The following is a 24,972-nucleotide window of genomic DNA, read 5'->3' on the forward strand; positions in this document are numbered from 1 at the left end:
GACTATAGTTAATAATAATATATAGTTTCAAATAGCTAGAAGGAGAATATTGTACGTTCCCAATACAAAGAGATGATAAATGTTCGAGATGATGATATGCTAACTAACCTGATCTGATCACTACACATTATACATATCAAAGCATCACTATATATCCCATGAAAATGTATAATTATTATTTGTCATTTCAAAAATAAAATTTTAATTTAGTTTGTTGAGACAGTGTCTTGTTCTTTCACCCAGGCTGGAGTGTACTAGCACCATCGCAGCACACCTCAACCTCCCGGGCTCCAACAATCCTCCCGTCTCAGTCTTCTGAGTGGCTGGAACTGCAGACACACACCACCATGTCCAGCTAATTTTTGTACTTTTTGTAGAGACGGGGTTTTGCCTTGTTGCCCAGGGTGGTCTCAAATTTCCTGAGCTCAATTGATCTACCTGTCTCAGACTCCTAAAGTGCTGGGATTACAGGTGTGAGCCGTTGCACCCAGCCAATTTAAATTTTTTAAATTAAAAAATGTGGTATTTAAAAAGCCCACAGTGAGATACCATCACATACTAACTATTCGAATAGCTAAAATTGTAAAAACATAAACTGACAGTGGCAAGTGTTGATGAGAATGAGGAGTAACTGAGAGTCCCATACATTGCTGGTGGAAATGCAAAACGGTGTGGCTATTCTAGAAAATAGTTTGGCAGTTTCTTATAAAGTTAAACATATGCTTACCATAAGATCTAGCAATCCCACTCCTAGTTATTTATCCAAGTGAAATAAAAACCTACAAAAATCTGTATGTAAATGTTTATAGCAGCTTTATTCATAATTGCCAAAATGGAAACCCAAATGTCCTTTAATTGAGGAACAGATAAATATACTTTAGTATATCCATACAATTGAATACTACTCAGCAATTTTAAAAAGGAACAAACTATGATACACAGAAAAACAACATGGATGAATCTCAAAATAATTATGCTAAGTGAAAAAACCAAAGCCCCAAAGAAGTACATACTGTACAATTTCATTTCTATAGGAATCTGGAAAAGTGAACATGGTGGCAGGGATGGAAGGTATTCAGGTGCTCGGCAACATGGACTTCCACTCAGTAAGGCCAGCCTGAGTTCAGCCACTGCTGAGTGCCCAGTCTGCCTATCTGCCAGCAGCAGAGACCAACACTGAGCTCCAGCAACATTCCCTGGGGTGATCAGCCAGCCACCTTGTGGCAGGTTGATTGGACTCCTTCCATCATGAAAGGGTAACACTTTGTTCTTGCTGGAACAGACAGTCTAGATTTGGATTTACTTTCCCTGCATTTCATGCTCTGCCAACACTATCATCTATGGACTTCCAGAATGCCTTATCCACCACCATTTTTCCACACAGCAGTGCTTCTGATGAATAAACCCATTTCACAGCAGTGCAGCAATGGGCCCATGCTCATGTCTTACCATGTTCTCTATCATCCCGAAGCAGCTGGCCTGATAGAAAGACGAAATGGCCTTTTGAAGATCTAGTTGCAGTGCCAGCTTGGTCACAACACCTTGCAGGGTTGAGGCAATGTCCTTCAGGAGACCACATATACTCCAACTCAGCATCCCACATATGGTGCTATTTGTCGCATAGCTAGGATTCATGGTTCCAGGGATCGGTAGTAGAAATGAAATGGCACCCACAACTCACTATTAACCCTAGTGGTCCACTGGCAAATCTTTGCTTCCCATTCCTGTGGCTTTATGCTTTGCTGATCTGGAGGTCTTCATTCCAAAAGGAGGAATGCTTCCACCAGGAGTCACAATTATTTCATTGAATTGGAAGTTAAGACTGCCATGGGTCATTTTGCAATGAAGAGTTACTCCACTGGCTGGGGTGATTCCTCCTGACTACCAAAGGGAAATTAGGCTGCTACTAAACAATGAAGGTAAGAAAAGTTATGACTGGAATACAAGAGATCCCTTAGGATATGCCCTATGGTGATTAAAGCCAGTGGAAAACTATAATAACCCAATGCAGGTAAGACTTCTAATTTCCCAGACCCTTCAGGAATGAAAGTTTGGGGCCCTCCCACAAGGCAAAGAACCACAACCAGCTCTGAGTTTTGTGAGGAAGGCAAAGAAAATATGGAGTAAGTAGTGAAGGAAAGTAGTTATACACACCAGCTATAACCAGTAATTTTATAATACCAGTAGTTATAAAACACATCAATGTGAACAGTTGAAGTGAGTACTATAATTATTATGAGTATTCATTATTTTGCTATGAATGTTTGCATGTTTATGTAAATATTTTTTTCTTCCCTCTCTTATCCCCTTGTCATCCAACATAAAATTTATTAAAATAGCTACATTTACATATTATTAAAGTTACTGGATTATCAAGGATAAAAGTGAACACCAGTCAAGGACTGTGAATTCTTTCCCAGGAAAAGAGCATATTTTCAGTTGTACACAGGTTAGCTGTGTCATGACAGGCAGAAGTTTTACTTTGTTATTGTCTTTATTGGGAGATGAAATGGTTTAAGGACATGTGTACGGGTGCCAAGTTAACAAGACATGGACTGTGGTGATCAATTGTACGTGTTGACCTGGCTATGCTGTAATACCCAGTTATTCAAAAACTGACCTAGGTGTTGCTGTGAAGGTATCTTGTAAATGTAATTTACATCTACAATCAGTTAACTTTATGTAAGGGAGATTATTCTGGATAATATGATTGGGTCTGATCCACTCAGTTGAAAGCTGAGGTTTCCCTGAAGAAGGAGAAGTTCCACCTGTGGACTGCAATGTCAGCTCTTGTCTGAGAGTTTCCAGACCTCCCTTCCACATGGCCTGCCCTGTGGATTTTGGACTTGCCTAGCCAGCCCCTACAACTGCATAAACCAATTCCTTGCATTAAATCTAGGTAGATGACAGATACATGGATATGAAGACAGACAAGACAGAACATATCCTACTGGTTGTATTTCTCTGGTGGAACTCTGACACACAAATCATCTGAGAAAATCTTGCATCTCTTTAGAGTCAGAGCTTGTTTTTGACCCAAAAGGGATCACCAAGTTTTCATCAGACATGCCCCAAAATGACTAGGCAAATCTCAGGAGTTCAAAAGATTATTCTGATGGAGGAGTCAGATTAAGCAGATCAGTGCAACATCCCTCAAATAGTGTTCTGTCTTTTAGGGTGTACCTTCAGGTATGTCAGTTTTTTTGTGTTGATTAAACTATCTGCAACACATTGGAATAGTATATAGCCACTTTAACGCTCATTATTAACTGCATCTAAAAGGAAACACAAAATCTCATAACATTAATTGCTTCTAAGGAAGGTAACCCAGTAGCTGGAAGACAGAGGTGGAAGGGAGAATTTTTGCTTTTTGTGCCTTTAGAATAACGTATCATGTGAATGTGTCATTTAGATTAAGGGCTGGTATACTATGGTCCACAGGCCCAATCTGTCCCCTGCTTTTTAAAAGTGTTATTGGAACATAGCCATGCTCATTTGTTTACGTATTTTCTATGGCTGCTCTCACGCTGGAATGGCAGAATTCAGAAATTGTAATCTATATACATATGTCATATGGACTACAAAAGCTAAAATATTTACTATCTGACCCTTTACAGAAAAAAAATTTGCCAACCTGTCTAGATTTTTTAAAAATAGAAAACTGACATTAAAAAAAGACGCCCCAAGAGAATTGAAAACATGTATCTACACAAAAATTCGTACATCAATGTTCATAGCAGCACTAATCACAATACTCAAAAAGTAGAAACAACCCAAACGTCCCTCAACAGATGAATAAACAAAATGTGATATACCCACACATTACTCAGCTAGAGAAAGGAATGAAGTACTGATAAATGCTACAGCACAAATGAACCTTGAAAACATCCTGCTAAGTGAAAGAAGCCAGAAACAAAATGCCACATGTACAATTCCATTTATATGAAATGTCCAGAATAGGCAAATTCATAGAGATAAAAGGTAGGTCAGTGGTTTTCCAGAGCTGGGGAGAAGAGGGAATGGCAAGTGACTGCAAACAGGTACACAATTTCTTTTGGGGGTGATAAAAATGCTCTGGAATTAGATAGTGATGATGGCTGCACAAGTTTGTGTATATGCTAAAAACTGCTGAACTGTACACCACCACCAAGTACAGGGCAATCCACATTTCAGTACAAGGCTCAGAACCTAGTGAAAAATTAGTCCTCTCTGCCACTGCAAATCAAAATCAAACCTGGCCTGGGAGTCAGATCAAGTTCTGCATCCCAATTGTTGCGAGCATCCATGTGACCTTAGACAAGTTTCTTCCCTGTTTCCTTCCCTATAACGTGGGTATGATTGAGCAGGGAGGGAGAAGGCTGGTGGTGGAATAGGGTGTGAGGGGGGATTTTGTTCTTTCCCCAACTTTATTAGATACCCTAATAATCAGTATTCATCATCATCATCATCACCCATTTTTAAGCATTTTCACATACATGATGTCATTTGATCTTTCCCTTTAGAAAAGACACATATTGTTTCCATTTTACAGATGAAGAAATCCAGGATCCGAGAGATCAAGCAGCTTGTCCACGTTCATCCAGTGGGTAAGTGTTGGAGCTGGGATTCGACTCCAGGTCTTCTGATTCTAGATCTTGTTCTGCCTACACTACCACACTGTTTTTGCATGTTTGCATTCTCTCTAGAAAGCCCAAAACAGCAGTGTCCAGCAGCCTCACCACAAACACTGTACACCTTTATCTGGGCAAAGGGAGGAAGGAGAGGCAGAACCTGGCGTTCTGCTGGTTCTCTTTTATCTTTCTTATGAACCTCTATATTGGCACAGTAGCAGTCTGTGGGTATGATTCATGTACATTGGTGTGGACACCAAGCCCACATACATCACAAAGATAGACACACAGGTACACCTGACCTCAACAGGCGACAGGTCATACTTGTTACTAGGGTAGTGAAGGGGCTACGCTTTTTGCTCAGGGGAGGCCTAAGAGGTCAGAACTCTAGGCGTCTGCTCTCCCTTCTAAGACCAGAAGACCCATCCCTCCCAAAGGCCTTAAGGAGGAAGCAGTGGTTCCTCAATCCTTAGTAGAGAGGAGTAAGGAGGAGGGAGAGAGGAAAGTATCCTCGCTGTCCTTGCTAAACCAGAGCCCCAAGAGAGGGAACATCAGGGATTCACTACTAAGAGATCTGGGCCCACATCTTAAAGAGTATCCATGAGACCCCTACCGTCAAACCCAGTTAAGCCCTTGCGCATCACAGTGCTAAGCTCTAGTAATGCCACCAGCTACATGAGCTTTGCCATTCACCTTCTCTGATTCAGTTTGCTTATCCAAAAATGCGGCTAATGATTACTGAGTCTAGCTCAGGGGGGTGCTCTCAGGTTTCAGCAACATAAACTGAAATGCTTTAAAAATAAAATGCATTTTATGAACACACTATTTCATCCTCCCATACCGGCAAGCAAGGGTGGCTGAGGCTTGAATACACTTGGGAGTGACCCTCTCAGGCCTTTCAAGGTGGCAAGGCTTGGGCAGCAAGGAGAGCCATGCCAAAGGCAGCCATTCTCTTCAGAAAAGGGAAGGCTGCTCTGGGGCACCAGGCCTGCCCAGGCTTGCTCGCACCCTCCTTTTTTCATTTGACCAGTCTGTATGTATCAAGCACTTCCTACAGGACAGGCACTGTTCTGTGTTCTTGAAGATAAGCAGTTAAGAGAAAAATCCTCTCACAGAGTTTATATTCTAGTTGCTGGAGGCCAGAGAGTAAACAAAAAACAAATTGTCAAGCGTTGGCAGATGCTATGTGGAATTAAACTGGGTAAAGTTAATAGTGATGGGGGAGAGGCGCTATCTTGCCCAGGATGTCAGAAAGCCCCTCTGATAAGAGGATGTTTGAGCAAAGACTGAATGGAGGTGAGAGAATAATTTAGCGGGGAGACTAATAAACCTAGTCTGGAGGACACTAGAGTTCAGGGAACAGAGATTGACAGCGCCACAGCGACAAAGAAGATTCCCTACCATGCTGGTTATTATCCATTTGCCTCCCTTAGATTGTCACCACCTTGCTCTTTCCTGATGTTCCCTGTGGGAAGGGGGACTGAACCCTATAGACTGCATCTTGGGTCTGCCTTGTCATCTGCCATCTGGTTGGGTTCAGTCAAAGGGGGTCCCCAGAAGACTGAAGAACAGGATACAAGCAGCAGGGATATTGATGCTCCTATGGGCACAGTTCTAATAATGGCTGCATTCTTCTGAGAGAATTCCACAATTTCCATCTGCTTTCCACAGTCCCTTCAGTGACACATGCTCATATACTTTCCCATCCTGGGCCCCAAAGAGTGGAGGCTCATCTCCTCCAGGAAGCCCTGCAGGATTAGCCTTCCAGATGAGCACTTCCAGACGTGTACCTACCTACCTGTGCAGAAATGTGTTGTTCACAGATCCACTTGGACTGCCTCTTTCATCAGCGAAGAAAGTAGATGAGTTCTGGCTCTGGAGACACTCATCCCTGATGAAATGTGAACCATGGCCTCACTCTCCCTCCCAAAGCTCCAGCTCTGTCAAATTACTCATGACAGCTAAGGCAGTAACAGAAGTTCGGGCTCTCTAGAGCCCCATCTTAATCTTCTCTCATCTTAATCCCTTAGGACTTCACTGCCCCAAAGGTAGAGTTTCTCCCTAAGACCAGCCAACCACCTTCCTAACTGGAGGAACCCTATCTACCTACCTCCAACACTCAATAGCTCATTGCCCAGTTCATTTCCTTGATAACACATTTATCATTATTGGAAAAAGTTGATCAGTGTGTGTATGTCTGCTCTACACATAAGAATGTGTATGTCATAGAAGCCTAGAAGAACTTGCCTGTTTCATTCTCCTATGTGAACAGCATCCTAGGCCCAAGCATACAAGAACTCTTCAATGTTTTTGAGTAAATAAATAGTAATACAAAGAGGGCAAAGCACCTCTGGCTCCCTAACACCTCCACGAGGATTGCATTCACACGACGGTGTAGAGTCAGGGGTTGGAAGACACTCTCAGAAATCTTGGCACTGCTGATTTCTTAAGTTGTGTGTCTGGGCAATAGAGGATTGAGAGAATCACTTAGGTTCCACCAAAAGAGGCTCCATCTTTCTCAATATCCCCATCTTTCCATTTCGGAGTGGCCAGACCCTTTGCTAAATAGTCTCCAGGTCCAGGGAAGCCGAGAAGGGAGGTGTATGAAAAGATAAGAGCTTTGGGCAAAAGTTGAAGCAGCAAAGCTCAGGCAGGTCCATGATGGCAGCTGGGAAGGCAGCAGCTACTATCCCAAAGACACAAAGTATGACTCACCTGGCCATCACCACCAAGGAAGGCAAAACCCAGGAGCCCTTAAGGGTGAGTGCTGCTGGTTAGTTTTCTTCTACTTAAGGGGAATAAGCCTAGGCACAAATAAGTGCAGCTACAGGCCAATCAGTATCTAGTGCCTGGTCTTCTCTTCAGTCCCCATTCTACTCCACCCTGGATACCCTCCACCCTCACCCCCTGTGTGGCACCACTGCCACCAGGCCAACCCCTCATCCCCAAAGAGACCCAAAGAGCGCAGAAGTGCATCAATCAACCTTTAATGTCCAAAAGAGGCGTGGATGCAGAGCATAGGAGATGTGGCAGGGTCTCAGGCCCTGCTCCAGAAATGAGGGAGAGATGAACACAAACCAGACACTTTCAACTGGCCACACAGTCTGGGAGGGCAGGGTGAAACACAGATTTGGACATTCATAAAAAAATAAAACCTAAAATCAAGCACTCAATTTTGTGCCCACTGAAGGGTTTGATAAAGGGAACTCAATCACCACCCAGGTCCCCCCTCCCCTGCCAACATCACAAAGCAAGCTCAGCACACACTAAGGGCTGAGGGAGGGGTATTCTCCTGCCTCCCCACCAGCCCCAAGAATGGACTTGAAAATAAAAGAATAAGCTAGATCCCCCACCCCCCACATTGTCAACCCTACATGAGAGTTTTGAAGGCGACTCATGAGAATCAGCAGCTCAAACGGCAATGACCACCCCACCCCAAACCCCACCCCACTCCTATTTCATTAACAGACAAGATTTCCCCTGCATCCTCCTCAGAATCTCCTCCTCTCACGGCCCTGCTCCATCTCCTGCTATCTGGCTTCATCACTGCAAGACTGACCTCCTCCAAGGCTCCCAGAAGCTCCTCTTAGCTCTTTATCATTTCTATCCTCACCTCCCACCAGAGACTGCAACGATCCACAGTCACTGTCCCTCTGCACTGAGACCCAGCTCCAGAGCAGATGGCAGCATGGTCATCCTGTCCTGGGTGGTCCTCCTAAAGCCTTCCCAGGGAGCAGACAGCCAGAGAGCAAGCAGAGTGTCTGGGCTAGATGACAGCAAGGAGGGGACACCTATCTTTATTTCCAAAACAGATATCCCCAGAGGCTTTTAACAAAGGCCCACTTAGAACTAACTGTACCCCCTACCTACCCATACACCCTAGAGATTCCACACTGTCCTGCCCCCTCCCTCCCCTCTACCCCAAACCCCACACACACATACACACACATATACACACATATACACAGAAGAATCAAGAGACACATCGATTTGGTTTGATTGCTAAGACCTAACTAAGGAACTACAGTCACCAGAAATTCCCTTGCCAGCCAACTAACAACAGGGGCTGCTCTAAGAGAACTCCAGAGGAATGAGAAAACTGAGGGCTAAGCAGGGAGCAGACAGGAGAAGAATGTAAAGAAAAAAAAAATTCAAGCTAATCCTACCCCCAACATCCTCCTGTCATGATCTCTGGCAGGAAGAACAAAAGAAGGTAATCCACAAAGACACAGCCCTTACTTAGAAATTCTGACAAAGACAGCAAGACAAGTCTGCTCCCCACTCCCACACACCACAGACAAACACATCTCAGGGCCCCCTAAAGAACGCATCCCCACCCCACCCTCTGCCCCAAGCCATAGAATCACAGTTCAGTGGAATATTCTCCCTGGTACTAGATCAATCCCTCCACCTTCCTTCCTATCCCTTTCTCCTTGACAATCCCAACACTGTCCCCCTGCAGCCTCCCTGGCCCTCCCAAAGCAGCATCCACCGCCAGGAAGAGGCAGCTGCACAGTTTTAGTTCCACCTCCAGAGACCTATTTCTTTTCCTCAGCCCTCCTAGTCTTTCGGCTGCCTAGTCTTTGTGGAGGGCCTTTTATTTTGTATAGGGAAAGAAAAACAAAAGGGAGAGGGTGGGAGAGATTTCCTAGTGCAATACAACCGAAAAATATTTTTAAAGTCTTGAAAAATAAACATAAAGCAGCCTTCTTCCCCCAGGCAACTAAACAGAAAGAGGTTTGGTTTTGTTTACTGCGACATACACATGAAATCGAGTATACAGTCCATGCAGTAGCACAGCCATTGGAGAGGACATCCTGATGCTGGCCCCAGTGCAAAACAGTCCCAGCAACGCCGCCTGCTTGCCATCGCTGCCGCCGCCACTGACACCTTCACCACGGCCACCTAGCCTGACTTGAAGAGGAGGATTGCAACTTGACCCAAGTAAAAATAGATGAAGTGCTTTGTCTCGTGTGTGACGTAGCTGCCAAAATTTCGGCCCACGATACAATGCCAGGTAGGGTTATATTTCTTGTCAAATTCCTAAAAAAGAATAAAGGCAGAGAAAAAAGTAATTAGGGTAGCTGGAGAAGGAGAAATCAGAATGGGAGTCTCTCCCTGCAACTCCAGCACCGATACATGTTTGTTATCACCCCTACCCCATCCCTCAGCCTGGGGTTCCCTCCCCGAACCTCAGAAGCTCAGGTTTTAAAGCTGGCCAGGACACTCTTCCCCTCATTAATAATGGAACACCACAAAGGCTCCATTATTCATCTCCCCTGAGCCTCCAGCACTCTACACCCTGATCATCTCTCCTCCCTCTAGCTACCCCACCCCCTCACGCCACCCCTAGCCCACCCTGGGATTCTTCAGCAAGGGAATCAAGAGGCCAGTGGAATAAAGGACCATTTGTCAAACAGCATGACACAAATAGGGAGCCACCACCCACTGCCTCACACATTACTAAACCAGCATTTCCAAATGCTGAACACTAAGGCATTAAAGCAAAACAAGACCAAGCATCGGGAGTACCAGGAGGCAGTACTATATAAGACAACATTAAAGGCGCTCCCGTGTGCCATGCACTGTGTGGGCTGTATGTACCAGGACAAGGACCTCCACCATGAGATCAAGGTAATTCTCTCAGGGGCACAAGTTCACCATCAAAACCACAGGAAATCTTTAGAGCTAATCAGCTCCCTACTACCTTGTGGCTCAGCCTGCAGACTCAGTTCTAGAAGCATTCTGCCGTGGCCATGAAAGGGCAGCAGCCCTCCACCATGGGCCCACCAATGCTGCCAACTCTGGGGTTCTATCCCTCAACATGCTCAACATACAACTTGTCCGGTCTCCTCACAGCCCCCTTACCATACAACTCTCCAAGTACTAGGAGAGTAAAAACCAAACCCAGCTTCAACATTGGCTCAAGACTATGTGTAATACAGGAGAGCCAGTCACTTCCCTGGTTCTCATTTCTCCATCAGCAAAATAAGAGCACTGGACCAGAAAATCTGGGGATTCCTCTGGCTCTCAGAGTACAGGACAGCAAGAAGGTGGGCTCCCAAATGGCTCTGCAACCCTTGGCTCCACACCCAAAAAAGTCTCTCAGGACACTAGGAGTTCTTTTCATTCCACCCATTTGGGTAGGAAAACACAGTTCTGTAAAACTCAAAGAGACCCTACCACTTCAATGGACTAGACTGCTACCATTCTTACACACGTTCTTGGGATGCCAGAGCTGAGAATATCAAACACTGGGATTATGCCTCCAATGGATATGGGTCCTGACTGGGAATCAGGGGGCCCCAGTACCCCTTTTCTTACTTTTGGCACAGCTGCTTCCTCACCATGTTAACCATATCCAGTCACGAATTCACTCAGGAATTTTTCAGGGACCAAACCTATGGCCCCATTATTGCTTATCCATTTCTTAAAAATTATATATTTGAGCCCACCCTTTCATTAAGAATGTAGAAAGGGGTGATGTAGTACTTGAGTCCTTTTCAAGGAAAAGAAAAGGAAACCTCCTACATGATGAGGATTATTATAGGCATACCCACTTTAAATGATGTAGTTCCCTCAAAATTTGTACATCTTATTCTTTCAAATATCCTCAATCTTAATTTTGAATAGTTCTGAACTGGGCCAGAAATATTTAATTCTGAAGTGTATCTGCATACTCTTATCCCTCCCCAATGCCTTGTAAATTATCTGTAAAAGTAAACATACACACACACACCTAGCAGAGCTATTAACAACTCCTAAAGTGAATGCTTGGGCAATTCGGAATCACTCGCTAGTCTGTCTGCTTTGCAAATTCCTAGGGTTTTGTTTGCATAGGATATACGGGCTTTCTTATGTCCCCAGCTCCAGATCTCCCTGGAGGTTAGCTCAGCTGTCAATCCCCACCCATGGCCATCAGTCCCAGCTGTCCCAGCACACCTTCTTGATATAGGCAGCAATGTCCTTCTCTATATTGTACTTCTCCATGGCCTGCGTGGCACAGTCAACGGCATCCTGTTGCATGTCCTCAGACATGTCTGCGTTCTTGATCACTGCCTTCCGGTCAGACATGGTGACACTACAGAAGGAGCAGAGAGGTAAGGCTGACAACTCCATGCTCTGGGCAGTGAACATTAGCTGCTGGGTGTGGGGTCTCAGTGAGAGAGGGGAGTATAGAAGGTGAGGGCAACAGAAAACACAGATGTGAAGCATTAGGAGAGGGAGCTCCTAAGCTTTAGCAGAGACATTGTTCCCACCCTGGGAAATATAGGGCCAATAGGACATAATAAATCATCAGTTTTTACCACAGGCAAAATGAGGTTTTTCAACTCTAAAATTTACTTCCGATATTCTGAACAGCATCAATAGTCAAGATGATATTACAGTGTATCATCTACTAACTGTGTCGTTGGGCAAGTTACTTAATCTTTGTGTTTTTATGTCATCATCTGTAAAATGGGGACTACAGGGTTGTCCTGAGAATAAACCAGGTATCCTAACATTTGAACAGAATAAGTCCCTGATTTAATGACCATTCATTACATCATTGGCATCAATGAAGAAAGAAGCTGGACTAGGACTCAGTAGGCCTGACTCCTGGTCCTGAGTTTATGTCTTGTAGTCTTAAGACAAGTCACTTGGCCTTCCTGCATTTGATTATTTTCATTTTAGCAGATGAGGATAGCTCTCTATCGCGAGTTGTTGTAAGGATTAACTAGTTATATGAGAACATCTGCAGACAAGGACAGTCTACAAGGGACTGTCCATCAGTCAGATCCAGCCTACCACCTGTTTTTGTAAAATAAAGCGTTGCAGGAACATGCTACGATGGCAGAGTTGAGTAGTTCCAAGAGACTATTTGGCCTGCAAAGCCAAAACTATTTCCTATCTGGCCCTTCACAGAAAAATGCCGCCAACCCCTGCCCTATAAAAAAAGGGGTAGGGTATATTCCAGGCTATCAATGCCCAGTAGAGCAGAGATGATAATTATGACTTCTCTCAAGTACTCCAGGGTGAGATGCCCCTTAGAGGTAGAGACGGTGGGAAGGCAACCTCAGACTTGGCCAGTCGGTCACACAGACATGGGACATGTCTGTCCCACCCTCCCCTCTGCTTCCCCACTCTCCTCAGTACAATGTTCATTTTTTAAAGCTCAATATAATTTTTGAAAGCCCTAATTTTGGACCCAGCTTCAACACTGATTTGTCATTCCTTTGGTGTGTTGCTTCCTCATGCCAAACATATTCATTCAAAAAGTACTGACCTATTAGGTGATGTGAAAGGTATTATGTTAGGGGACAATATCTTATTTTCCTCAAAGAAATGCTGAAGCCTTCCTTCTCTTAAAAAACCAGAGGCTTGGGAAAAACCTGGAGATAAAGCATTTTAAAAAGGTGCCTAAGAAAGGTAAAGAATTACTATTTTAAGAGCCTTGTTTCATATCCCTGCTGTCAGGGCCATGCCATTCATCCCATAGCAACCAGAGTTCCCAGGCAGACCCTGCATGGACCCTTCCTGGGACAAGAGGAATCTCAGGAACTGGCTGGCAAGTGGCCTGTGAGGTACTATGCAGGAACAGAGGGGATGAGCCCTTTGTCCTTGACCACAGAGCCAACACATGGAGCAGTAACAATCTCCCCCTCCCATCATCCCACCCCTAAAAGCACCACTCTGTGGCCCAGCCCAATGGACAAGAGATGCTGTCATTCCAGCTCTATCTGATACAAGGCTGCACAGGAGACTGCCTGCTCAAGGGCAGATCCTTGGTATCATTCCAGGCCACCTTGATCTCTGAGTTCACATTAGCCTGTGGGCTAGATGGCTGAAAGGGAAAACAGAACTCACCACCACCATCTGAGCCTGCACCACATGCAGAGAATGCACACATGCCAGCTGCCTGCCAGACAGCCCTTGACCACATCCAAGGCCCCTTCATCTAGATAGCACTGTCAAACTAAGCAGGGCTGGTTCCACTTCGGCAGAAACTAGCAGAGCAAAGAGGTAGTAGACCAGCACCCTCTGCCCCCACATTATGGAGAGGAAAAGTCAGAGCCTCAACTGGAGTCTGTGAGCACCACATGGTGCTGAGGAAAGATTCGGAGAACACTGTTCAAGGAATGACTAGTTACATGACCTTGGGCAAATCAACATCTTCATTTTAAATACCAAAGGTTGAAATGAGATAAATGGGGCAACCTCAATGGGTCTGAGCAAAGGTACAACAGCAGCACAGGGAGAAAGGTTCTTATAAGGCTCCGTACAAGTGAAGAAAAACTAGTGTCACCTGGTGGCCTATTCCGGGTTACCACTCAGAAGGGGGCACTGTTTACAAACCCAGGCGTGGGGGTGGGGCCTGGTTAGACAGCAAAGTGAAAGTATGAAATTGGCACCATTTTGCCTGCAAGCTCACCTGCTCCACTGCCTCATTCCCAAAGTCCAAAGGGGCAACTTTGTTACAGTAATTAAAAGCCACTTTACTCTCCAGGAGACAGCCTCCGGTTACATAATATTGGTCTTGTGACTACAATGGCACGATTCTTCACCCCTGCCCCCCAGGCATCTGAGAGAGTTGAAGCCCAACCCCTACCACCCCTGTCCAAGGTGCCAGTGAGCAAAGCAGAGGAAGGTGTCCAGTCTAGCCCCTCCCTCCTGGGGAAAAAGCAAGGGACCTGGGCCTCCAGATAAGAGGAGGATGGCCAGAGGGCCCCAGGCCAGCCGCCTCAGTCACGAGCCAGGGCTCCTGTGAAAAGCGCAAAGGGCACTCCAGGACAGCTCCCATCTTCTATTCTTGGTTTTGCAACCCAAAAAAAAGGCTAAATCTCCGAATGACACGGACCACCATCCCCACCCGCCAATAGACACACACTTCTACTTCCCTCTTCGGGCTCTCCAAGGGGGCCGTATCCCTCCACTATCCCATCCTCCAGAGCGCTGAGGTCCCAAAGGGCAGCACCTGGGGAACGAGGAAGCATCCTCCTCCCCCCCCCACCTCCCGCCCGCGCCGCCGGCCAGGTCCGCAGGCTCTGGCCGGTCGGCCGCCCTCCCCCGCCCGGCCTGGAACAGCGCCGGAGTGACTGGGCGTCCTCGCTGCAGGAAGGACGCCCCAGAGGGTGGCGGTGGCGGCAGGAGGAGCCGCGTCACGCCCAAGCCCTCTCCACCCCCTCTTCCCCGGCCCCTGATATCAGGGGCCTCCACGCAGCGCAGGGAGACTCCCCGGGGTGGCGGGCGCAGCGGCAGCTCCGCAGCCCAGGCCTCCAGCAGCGCCACGAGGGTGGACGGGGCAGAGGGTGGCGCAGCTGGGGCTGCGCCCAGAGGGAGGGGCAGCGGGGGCGCGCGGCGCTGCCCGGACCGTCAACGCCAAGGACTGCGGGGCCAGCCCTGTTCCAGGCCTTGGGGCCAGTTGAGGAGGCCGTAGGGCGACCTCGGCGAGGGCCGGGGCGTGTGGAGCCGCACGCGACGGGCACAGGCCCGCCACCGGGGGACGCCCCCACCCACCGCTCACCTTCACGGAGGCGAGTCCGCACGGGGCCCTGGGGAGCAGCGATGGCCCGAGGCAGAGCACAGGCAGGGGCGGTGTCCCCTGGGCTCCTCCTGCAGCCGCCGCCGCCGCGGTCTCCGGCTCCCGCAGCCCGGGGCCGATCGCTCCCTGCCGCGGTCCGCCCTTGGGAGTTTCGCCGGCCGCCCGCGCTCCGCCTCGCGCCGCCGGCCCGCCCGCCCGCTCAGCGTTGGCGCCTCACAGCTCCGCTCCGCTCTGCCGCTGAGCGCGGCCGACGCGCGGCCCCCGCTGAAATAGCGCCCCGCCCCCGCCCCCCCGCCGCGCGCGCCGCCGTCCGCGCTCCCCATTGGCTGCGCCCGCCCGGCCCCGCACTGCGGGCTTCTCCCCGCGCCGCTCTCGCCCCACATCTTGTTTCCTCCCACAATGCCTCGGGGCGGAGGGAGGGGGTGGGGAGGAGGAGCTGGAGCGGGTGGGGGAGGGAGCCGTGGCCTTAAGAAAGGAGAGGAATGCGGACCCCTACGCCCGAGGCTGGAGAGGCCAGGCCTGAAAAGGAATAGAGAGACGTGGTCCTGAGAGAGGAGGAGAGGGAGGGGTGTGGAGACCCCAGTCCCAAGGAAGAAAAGGGGAGAAGGGGATGGAGATTTCAGACCCAGGGAACAGATGGGGCTGAGGTAGAAACCCCAACCTTAGAGAGAGGAAGGGGAGGAGATGAAGTCATCAGCCTCAGAGGAAAAGACAGGACACTCTCTCCTCCCGTATCTGTGGGAAAGAGAGGGACAGCCAGCCCTATGGAGAGGGAGAGGCATAGGAGCCCCACGACCCCCTCACCTCACCTTCCGGGACGGTCCCTTCTTCCTCCAGCTCAGCCTTTGTTCTTTGAGGCTGAAGGACCTAAACTCCCAGCTGGGCCCCCAGCCAGTATTTATCTACAAGAGCAATGGAGACAGAGCCGAAGCAAAATTGATGGGGGGGTGTCTTTGGTACGCAGGCCTCTGCTGTCCTTGCACATTTATGGCCTTGGGGTCCTGGGATGGGGGTGAGAGTGAGCCATTTCTTGTCGTCTGTCCCTGCCTGTCCAGGTAGACAGGACTGGAGGAGAGTGAATAGAAGCCCCTAGAGGTGGTGCCTGTCAGAACTGTGAGGAGCCTTCAAAAACCACCCATCCACATCCCTCCCTTTATAAAGGAGAGAATCCAAGTACAGAGAGGGGAGAGCCCTGCCGGATCCCGCAGGTCAGGCTTGACTCGCTTCTAGCTGAAAAGCGGTGCACCCAGGCAGCAGCCCCTCTGGAGGCTCAAGAGACTCCCGGGAGGATGGGTGTGAACGTGCGCGTTGGGAGCCTGCCTGCTGTCACTCCACCCCACTTCCAGGAAAGATCCTCAGGCCTACGGTTTTCTTTCTGGTCTGTTTTATACAAAAGTGTCTACCTCAAGGGCTGATGAGCCTTTATTGGGAACCAAGCATTTTGGCCATACCGTCGGGTTTAAGAAGCTGCCAGGGATAGCTCCCACTCCTATCTTTTTCCCTTCGCCTCTCCAAACCATGTCAGGAAGTGAGACTTGCCCTGGCCCTGGCCTGCTCTGGTTTGAAGCATCAAAAGTTAGTGTTCGTTTTGTGTCAGGGGAAACCTGCAAAAATCATTCCCTCTGGTTTCTGCTTTCCACAGTTCTGTCCTCTAACAACCTCAGTTAGGGGATTTCAGAGAGCAGTTAAGGCCTGGGGTATCCCCTCACACTAAGGGTATTCTGATGTCAGTCTTTGTGTTCATGAATGGGAGGCGTGGCCTCTATGGGAGGAAGGGCGGGGGATGACGAAGGATAATTTATACACTTAGGGCTTGTGCCGGGCTAATCTCCTGGACTGCTTGGAGAAAGAGAAGCTAGTACCCCCTTTCTCCAATAGTCATTAGTTTCCGGGGCCTGAAGGTCAGATTTGCACGTATGGTTGCACAGGTCATTCACTGCACAAGAGTATCCAACCAAGGGAGCAAGTGGGTGCTAAAATACAGGGGGCACACTGCTTGCTAAGCTGTGTGTCATGGTGCAAGCCAGTATCCAACCAGAAGATGACTTCTTTCAAGTGTTTCCAAGGGTTACTATGAGCTAGCAGTGGCCCTTCAAAGGCCATGCTGCCAGGGCATAAATCCTCCCTCTGCTCCCCTTCCCTGAAGTACAGTAGGGATAAAAGCTTGCTCATTTCCAGGCTGTGGTGTGGTGGACACAAGGGCACAAAGAACTTCAACTAACAGAAGTCAGAGCCAAGGGTTTTCACTTTTAGGAAATGCGAATATCAGTGCGCGCGCGCGTGTGTGTGTGTGTGTGTGTGTGTGTGTGTGTCAAGGACTAAACTGTAGAATATCAGGGAGATGTGTTAATAGTATGGTGTATAGATAGTAATAACTAATCCTCATGAATCCCTTGCTGTATGTCAGGCTCTATTCTAAGCGTTTTAAATGCAATGCATTCCATTTAATCCCAGGAGCTGCCTTTTGAAGTGAATATATTACTATCACCCTGTACAGATGAGCAAACTAGAGTTTAGAGAAGTTCAGTAACTTACTCAACATTGTCCAATTTGTCAGTAGCAGGATTCAACTCCAGATTGTTTCCACTGCCTACAATCTTACCCATTATACTGTACTGCCTCCTAACAGAGAAAAGAGGAGAGGAAGTGTAAAACAGGGTTTGGCCCTCTATCTAAATTATACCAGCATTTCATAAACTTACCTGACTCCAAAGCCCTTTTTTTATCCAAACATTTATTAACATCTCTGGGAACTACTACTCCACAGGACACAGTTTGGGAAACTTATGATATAATAATTACTGCTATTTATGTAAAATGCTTACTGTTCAGGATAATTACTATGCAACATAGTCACTGTTATAATTAATATGTCAGCTTAACTTGGTGAATGTTTTTATTTGATACAGCTACAGTATTTGTGATTGCCCAGTTTCCTGTTGCCCAGATAACACAGTCATGTCTTCTGACTTAAAAATCAAAATCAGACTGTTGTTTTTGGCTCTTTGGCGGACCCCTTTCCATCTGGGTACTTCTTTAACTTCAGGGTTCCCCAGGGCACTTTGCTTCCCTCACTGCTCAACTTGGAAATTTCACCCACATTCATGGTTTTTACCATGATCTGGGCCCCAATGATCCCCCTAATGCCTGGACCTCTCTACTGTGGATGCCCCACAGGCTCTTCAGACTCTTCGCACACACGTATAAAGCAGTGGGCCAGAGTGCATGGATTCTGAACTTTTTCCACCACTCTAGCAGCTGTGCAGATTTGGCTAAGCTATTCAACATTTCCAAATTTCATTTTCCTTATCTATAAATTGAGAATCATATCCACTTCATAGAGTTAAGAGAAAATGCATGGAGAAGTGCTGGCACAGTGCCTGGTTAATATACGTGATTAATAAATGTTAGCCATCGCCAACATCTCCGTCCCAGACTTGTTCCCTTTCCCCGTATTTCCTATCTCCGTTTGGCCCCATAATCCACCCAGGCACAAGCCAGAAACCCTAGATTTGTGTCTCTCCCTCACCCAGCATGTCTCCATCACTGCTCATCTCTTGGATATTTTTCCAATCCATGCCTTATGAATCCCCTGCGTCAGATACTCATCATCTCTTCCAGTTGGTTCTCTGTCTCCGTTCTTGGCTCCTCCACCTTAGATCTACACTGCAGTGATCTATCTAAAATGCAGATCTCCTCAGGCATGCCCCCCTTTCCTGCTCAGAATAAAGACTAACTCCTTTCCCGTAACTTACCCTCCACACGGGCACGCCTGCTTCTCTGCCTTATGTCACCACACTTTCCATCTCATTCTTCCTGCTCTGGTAACACCATCCACTGCCTGTTGTTTCCCTACATGCAGATTCCACACCTGAGTACATGCAGATTCCATACCTGAGCTCTTGCCTATGAGACTTGGAGCTTTTTTCCTGGCTAACTCCTTTGTTTGGATGTCATCTACCAAGCCCCTGAACCCTAGAGGGAATGCACACCCCTCTTCTGTGCTCTCTAACATCCAGGGGTTTTCACTGACCACTTACAATTAAATATGTCAGTCTTATGTTTGTCTGTACTTCCTTTCAGGTGAGAATCACGTCTTACTTATGTGTGGTTGCAGGACCTAGCATAGTTCCTGAAACATGGGAAGTTCTCTGTAAGCATTGTATAAACTGATTGTGCCTATTAATGACTGAAAAGTACAGCTTGGAAGGACACTGTTTCTCCACCCCGAAGAACAGTGTCCAGGCTCTCTCTGCCAAGAACCAGCAATGCATACTATTTACACTGGGCCCTTCCTGCCCAAAACAAGTTGCCAGCTAAAATAATTCATTGTTAGCCCTAGGGAAAGTCCAAACCTGGTTTCTCAATTGACTTCCTCCTCACACTCTCTGCTGGGTATTTGACTAATGTCCTTACAGGTAAAGACAATCCAACTCCAGCTGACTGGATCATCTAGAGGAAAGAGACAGTGGAGGTGACAGAAGTCGTTTTGCCTAGCCGTTTAGTATTGACCTGCTTCAAGATCTCCAGGAAATTATAGAAGGTTGGGAAAGACACACATTGACATGCCTATTGCAAGGCAGACCCTGGTGCCAGTCCCCCCGTCAAGTCCCACGTGACTAGAACTGCTGAAATTCACCTCAATTCTTTGCTGATTTCTTGGGTGAACTTGCAAAACATATTTCCCTGGGCAACTATTTACCAAGCCCCAAATATTGTCCGTCCTTGGCCGGGAGCAGTGGTTCACTCCTGTAATCCCAGCTCTTTGGGAGGCCGAGGCAGGTGGATCACAAGGTTAAGAGATCGAGACCAGCCTGGCCAACATGGTGAAACCCTGTCTCTACTAAAAATACAAAAATTAGCTGGGCATGGTGCTGGGCACCTATAATGCCAGCTGCTCGGGAGGCTGAGGCAGGAAAATCACTTGAACCCAGGAGGCAGAGGTTGCAGTGAGCCAAGATTGCACCACTGCACTCCAGCCTGGGCAACAGAGTGAGACTCTGTCTCAAAAAAAAAAAAAATTGTCCCTCCCCTCTCCAAACTCCCTGAGGAACCAGCCAAGTTCAACCACTTGAACTAGTGAGATAAGCACTGGACTAAGAGTCAAGGAGGAAGTCCCAAGCCATATTCAGCTGCTAGTCAAGTCATTTCACCCCTCAGACTCTGGATTTCTTCATCTGAAAGATGTAGGACTGGTTGATCTGTAAGGTCCCCAGCAGCCCCAAAGTCTGCAATTCTCTATTTCAATAGCCCCATCACAAAGGATACCTTCTCTGATCCACTCAGTCAGAATTCACACCAAATGAGTTCCTTGAGAGTTGGGATATCATTTTGCTCATCTTTGTATTCCTCTAAGAAACAACATGCTTTGATCTAGTTTAGATTCAATGAATTGTTTAGAGCTTCAATTAAAATATTAAAGCAAATGATCACCAAGTAGAAACTAAAGAGAAGATGCCCAGTGGAAGCGTGGTGTTCGGGTATATCTTTTGGGGAGAGATATCTATTCAGATTCTTTGCCCATTTTTCATTGGATTTATTATTATTATTATTATTGAGTTGATAGTGTTCTTTTTGTATTCTGGATACTAGACTTTCATCAAAGATTTCATTTTGCAAATGTTTTCTCCTGTTCCATGGGTCTATATTTTCACTTTCTTGCTAGTGTCTTTGAAGCACGAAAGTTTTACTTTTGGTGAAGTCTAATTTGTCTGTTTTTTTCTCTTGTCACTTGTGCTTTTGACGTCATGTCCAAGAAACTGTTGCCTAACCCAAGATCACAAAGATTTACTCCCACATTCTAAGAATTTTAGCTCTTGCATTTAGGTCAGTGATCTATTTTGAGTTAACTTTTGTGTATGGTGTGAGGTAGAGTCCAACATCATTTGTTTTACATGTGGATACCCAGGTGTCCTTCATCAATGGTTGGAAATGCTATCCTTTCACCACTAAATTGTCTTGACACCATTATAAAAAATCAGTTGCCTATAAATGTAAGAGTTTCTGAACTGCCAATTCTATTTCAATGATCTACATATTTATCTTTGTGCCAGTACCGTACTGTCCTCATGACTGTTGCTAAGTAGTAAATTGTGAAATCTGGAAGTGTGAGTCCTCCAACTTTGCTCTTATTTTTCAAGATTTGTTGTCTATTCTGACTCCCTTGCATTTCTATGTGACTGGTAGGACCAGCTTACCAATTTCTGTTAAAAATCCAGCTGGGATTTTTGATAGGGATTGTGTTGAATTGTAGATCAATTTGGGGAGTATTACCATCTCCCATGAACTTCCCATGAAAACTTCATAACAATATGAAGTTTTTCCAGTCCATGAACATGGATGTCTTTCCATTTAGTTAAGTCTTCTTTAATTTCTTTTAATAATGTGTTCTAATTTTCAGTGTACATGTTTTGCACATCTTTCACTATATATATTCCCTAAGTAATTATTTTTGATGCCATTTTTAATTGAATTGTTTTCATAATTTCATGTCCAGATTGTAATCATTGCTAGTACATAAAATACAATTGATTTTTGTATATGCATTATGATTTGTAACCTACAACCTTTCTGAACTCATTCATTAATTCATAACAATGTGTATGTGTGTATTTCTTAGAATTTTCTATATACAAAATCATGTCATCTACGATAGTTTTACTTCTTCCTTTAAAATCTGGGTGCCTTTTATTCCTTTTTCTTTCCTAATTGTCCTAGATAGAACCTTCAGTATATTATTCAGTTGGGTTAGTGAGAGCAGTCACCCTTGTCTTCTTCCCAATCTTAGGGGAAAAGCTTTCAGTCTTTCACCATTAGTGTTGGATGTGGGAGGTTTGTAGGTGCTTTTATCAAGTTAAGGAAGTTCACTCCCATCCCTAGTTTGTTGAGTGTTTTTATCATGAAATCAAATTGTCAAATGCTTTTTCTGCATCTACTGACATGATCATGTGGCTTTTGTCCTTTATTGTTAGTATGGTGTATTACATTGATAGATTTTCTTTTTTCTTTCTACTTATTTTTTACTTTTTTTGAAAGGGTCTTATTGTGTCACCCAGTGGTGTGATCATGGCTCACTGAAGACTTGACCTCCCAAGATTAAGTGATCCTCTCACCTCAGCTTCCCAAGCACCTGAGACCATAGGCACATACAACGACACCTGGCTAATTTAATTTTTTTTTTTTTTTTTTTTTTGGTAAAGTCAGGGTCTCACTATGTTGCTTAGGCTGGTCTTGAACTCCTGGACTCAAGCTGTTCTCCCACCTTGGTCTCCCAAAGTGCTGGAATTACAGGTGTGAGCCACTGCACCTGGCCTATTGATTGATTTTCAAGTGTTAAGCCAATTTTGCATTCCTGGGATAAATCCCACTTGGTCATGATGTATAATCTTTTTTATATGTTGCCATGTTCATTTTGTTAGTATTTTGTTGAAGATTTTTGCATCTATATTCATAAGTGATATTGAGTTTTCTTTTTTCTTTTTCTTTTCTTTTTTTTTCTTGAGATGGAGTTTCACTGTTGTCACTCAGGCTGGAGTGCAATGGCACAATCTCGGCTCATTGCAACCTCCACCTCCCAGGTTCAAGCAACTCTCCTGCCTCTGCCTCAGAGTAGGTGAGATTACAGTCGCCCGCCACAAGGCCCAGCTAAGTTTTGTATTTTTAGTAGAGACAGGGTTTCACCATGTTGGCCGGGCTGGTCTCGAACTCCTGACCACCCACCTTGGCTTCCCAAAGTGCTGGGATTATAGGCATGAGCCACCATGCCCAGCTGATAGTTTTCTTATGATGTCTTCATCTAGTTTTGGTATCTGGGTAATACTGAACTCATGAAGTAAGTTGGAAAGTGTTCCTATTCCATTTTTGAAAGAGTATAAAGGACTGATTTTCATTCTTTAAACATTTAGTAGAATTCACCAGTGAAGCCATCAGGGCCTGGAATTTTCTTTGTGGGAAGTTTTTGAGGTAGTATAATGCAATCTCTTTTCTTGTCCTATTCAGATTACCTGTTTCTTGAGATAGTTTTAGTAGTCTGTGTCTTTCTAAAACTGTGTGTGTTTTATCTAGGCTATCCACTTTGTTCATAGTATCTCCTTAAAATCTCTTTTACTTCTTTTTTAAAATTTTTATTTTAGGTTCAGGGATACGTGTGAAGGTTTGTTACGTAGAGAAACACGTGTCACAGGAGTTTGTTGTACATATTATTATATCACCCAGGTATTAAGCTCGGTAATAATATGTACAACAAACTCCTGTGACACGTGTTTCTCTACATAACAAACCTTCACACGTATCCCTGAACCTAAAATAAAAATTTTAAAAAAGAAGTAAAAGAGATTTTAAGGAGATACTATGAACAAAGTGGATAGCCTAGATAAAACACACACAGTTTTAGAAAGACACAGACTACTAAAACTATCTCAAGAAACAGGTAATCTGAATAGGACAAGAAAAGAGATTGCATTATACTACCTCAAAAACTTCCCACAAAGAAAATTCCAGGCCCTGATGGCTTCACTGGTGAATTCTACTAAATGTTTAAAGAATGAAAATCAGTCCTTTATACTCTTTCAAAAATGGAATAGGAACACTTTCCAACTACTCTGTCAAGTAGACCCCAGTGTTTGTCGTTTCCTTTTTTGTGTTCATAAGTTCACATCATTTAGCTCCCACTTATAAGTGAGAACACATGGTATTTGGTTTTCTGTTCCTGCGTTAGTTTGCTAAGGATGGTAGCCTCCGTCCATGTTCCTGCAAAATACGTGATCTTGTTCTTTTTTACGGCTGTATCTTGTTTATTTCTTTAAGGTTGATAATAATGTTCCTCCTTTCATTCCTAATTTTAGTGTTTTAGTAACTTGAGTCTCTCTCACCTTCTTCTCTCTCTTTCTGTCTCTCTCTTTCTCGCTTTGGTCAGTCTAGCTAAAGGTTTGTCAATTTTGTTCATCTCTTCAAAGAACCAATTTTTCGTTTCATTATTTTTTTCTATTGCTTTTCTATTATTAAGGTGGTTCTTGATACAAGCTACTTGAGTCAGGGAAACATAGACTAGGACAATTTCTTTGAGCAGCAGGATTTAAACTCAACATGTCTATTTTCCTCCATACCAGGGTTCTCTATATTAGTGTCTCCCCTATCACCTCTACCCCTAGAATACTATGACAAAGAAAACAGAGATCACACTATTACTTGGGGTCTGTGGGAGGACAATAGTTCCATTAAATCCATAGACATTTCTGAAACATCTCTAACAAGCTCTGCGGGAGGCACCGAGGGAGATGGAGATGAGTAGCTAGAAGAAGTTATGACTGCTCAGACCCACAGTATCACTGGGGAGACACATATATGTACGACCAACTTTATTAGCACAGGTCAGAGTATAGTGATGGCTGTGACCAAGAGTGAGCAAAATGCTCTGGGAACATGGGTTAGGGGTAATTAATCTGTATGGAAGAATTAGGGAACAGAGGGGTTAGCATTTGAGGTAAGTCTTGAAGAGTGAGTAGAATTTTGGAAAAAATCATGAGCCAAGGCAGGGAATGGTGGGAAGTCAAGTCTGGCAGGGACGCAGTGTGCTGGGGAAAGGAACAGGCTGGACAGAAGAGTTAGGGCTAGACTTTGGAGGGACCCAAAGGATCTGCAAAGGAGCTAGAACTTCATCCTGAAAAAACTAAGAATCCACTGAAGGGCTATGAGCAGAAGGATGACATGACTAGTCTGTTGGGATTTGGGACAGCAACAGAACCCTAAGTTGTGTTATTCAGACCCTGTCACACTCATAGAAGCAAGCAGAGATGGCTGCTTTCTGTTGACAAGTCCCTCCTTGGGACTCTCTCCTCCCTA

At 45.6% G+C, this 24,972-nt stretch overlaps 1 protein-coding gene across 1 annotated transcript; it reads right to left on the minus strand.

The window, feature by feature from the left end:
• Nucleotides 1-7,581: 7,581 nt before the first annotated feature.
• On the minus strand, nt 7,582-15,371 carry DYNLL2 (dynein light chain LC8-type 2). The gene is made up of 3 exons (XM_015119163.3): nt 15,115-15,371; nt 11,553-11,691; nt 7,582-9,653 (listed from the first exon to the last, which is right to left on the minus strand). Exons 2-3 carry the CDS (start codon nt 11,682-11,684, stop codon nt 9,516-9,518), a joined length of 270 nt encoding a protein of 89 aa, XP_014974649.1. The 5' UTR covers nt 11,685-11,691; nt 15,115-15,371; the 3' UTR covers nt 7,582-9,515.
• Between the last annotated feature and the right edge of the window lie 9,601 nt (nt 15,372-24,972).

This window comes from Macaca mulatta, chromosome 16, assembly GCF_049350105.2.
Source record: "Macaca mulatta isolate MMU2019108-1 chromosome 16, T2T-MMU8v2.0, whole genome shotgun sequence".
NCBI classification, from domain to species: Eukaryota; Metazoa; Chordata; class Mammalia; order Primates; family Cercopithecidae; genus Macaca; species Macaca mulatta.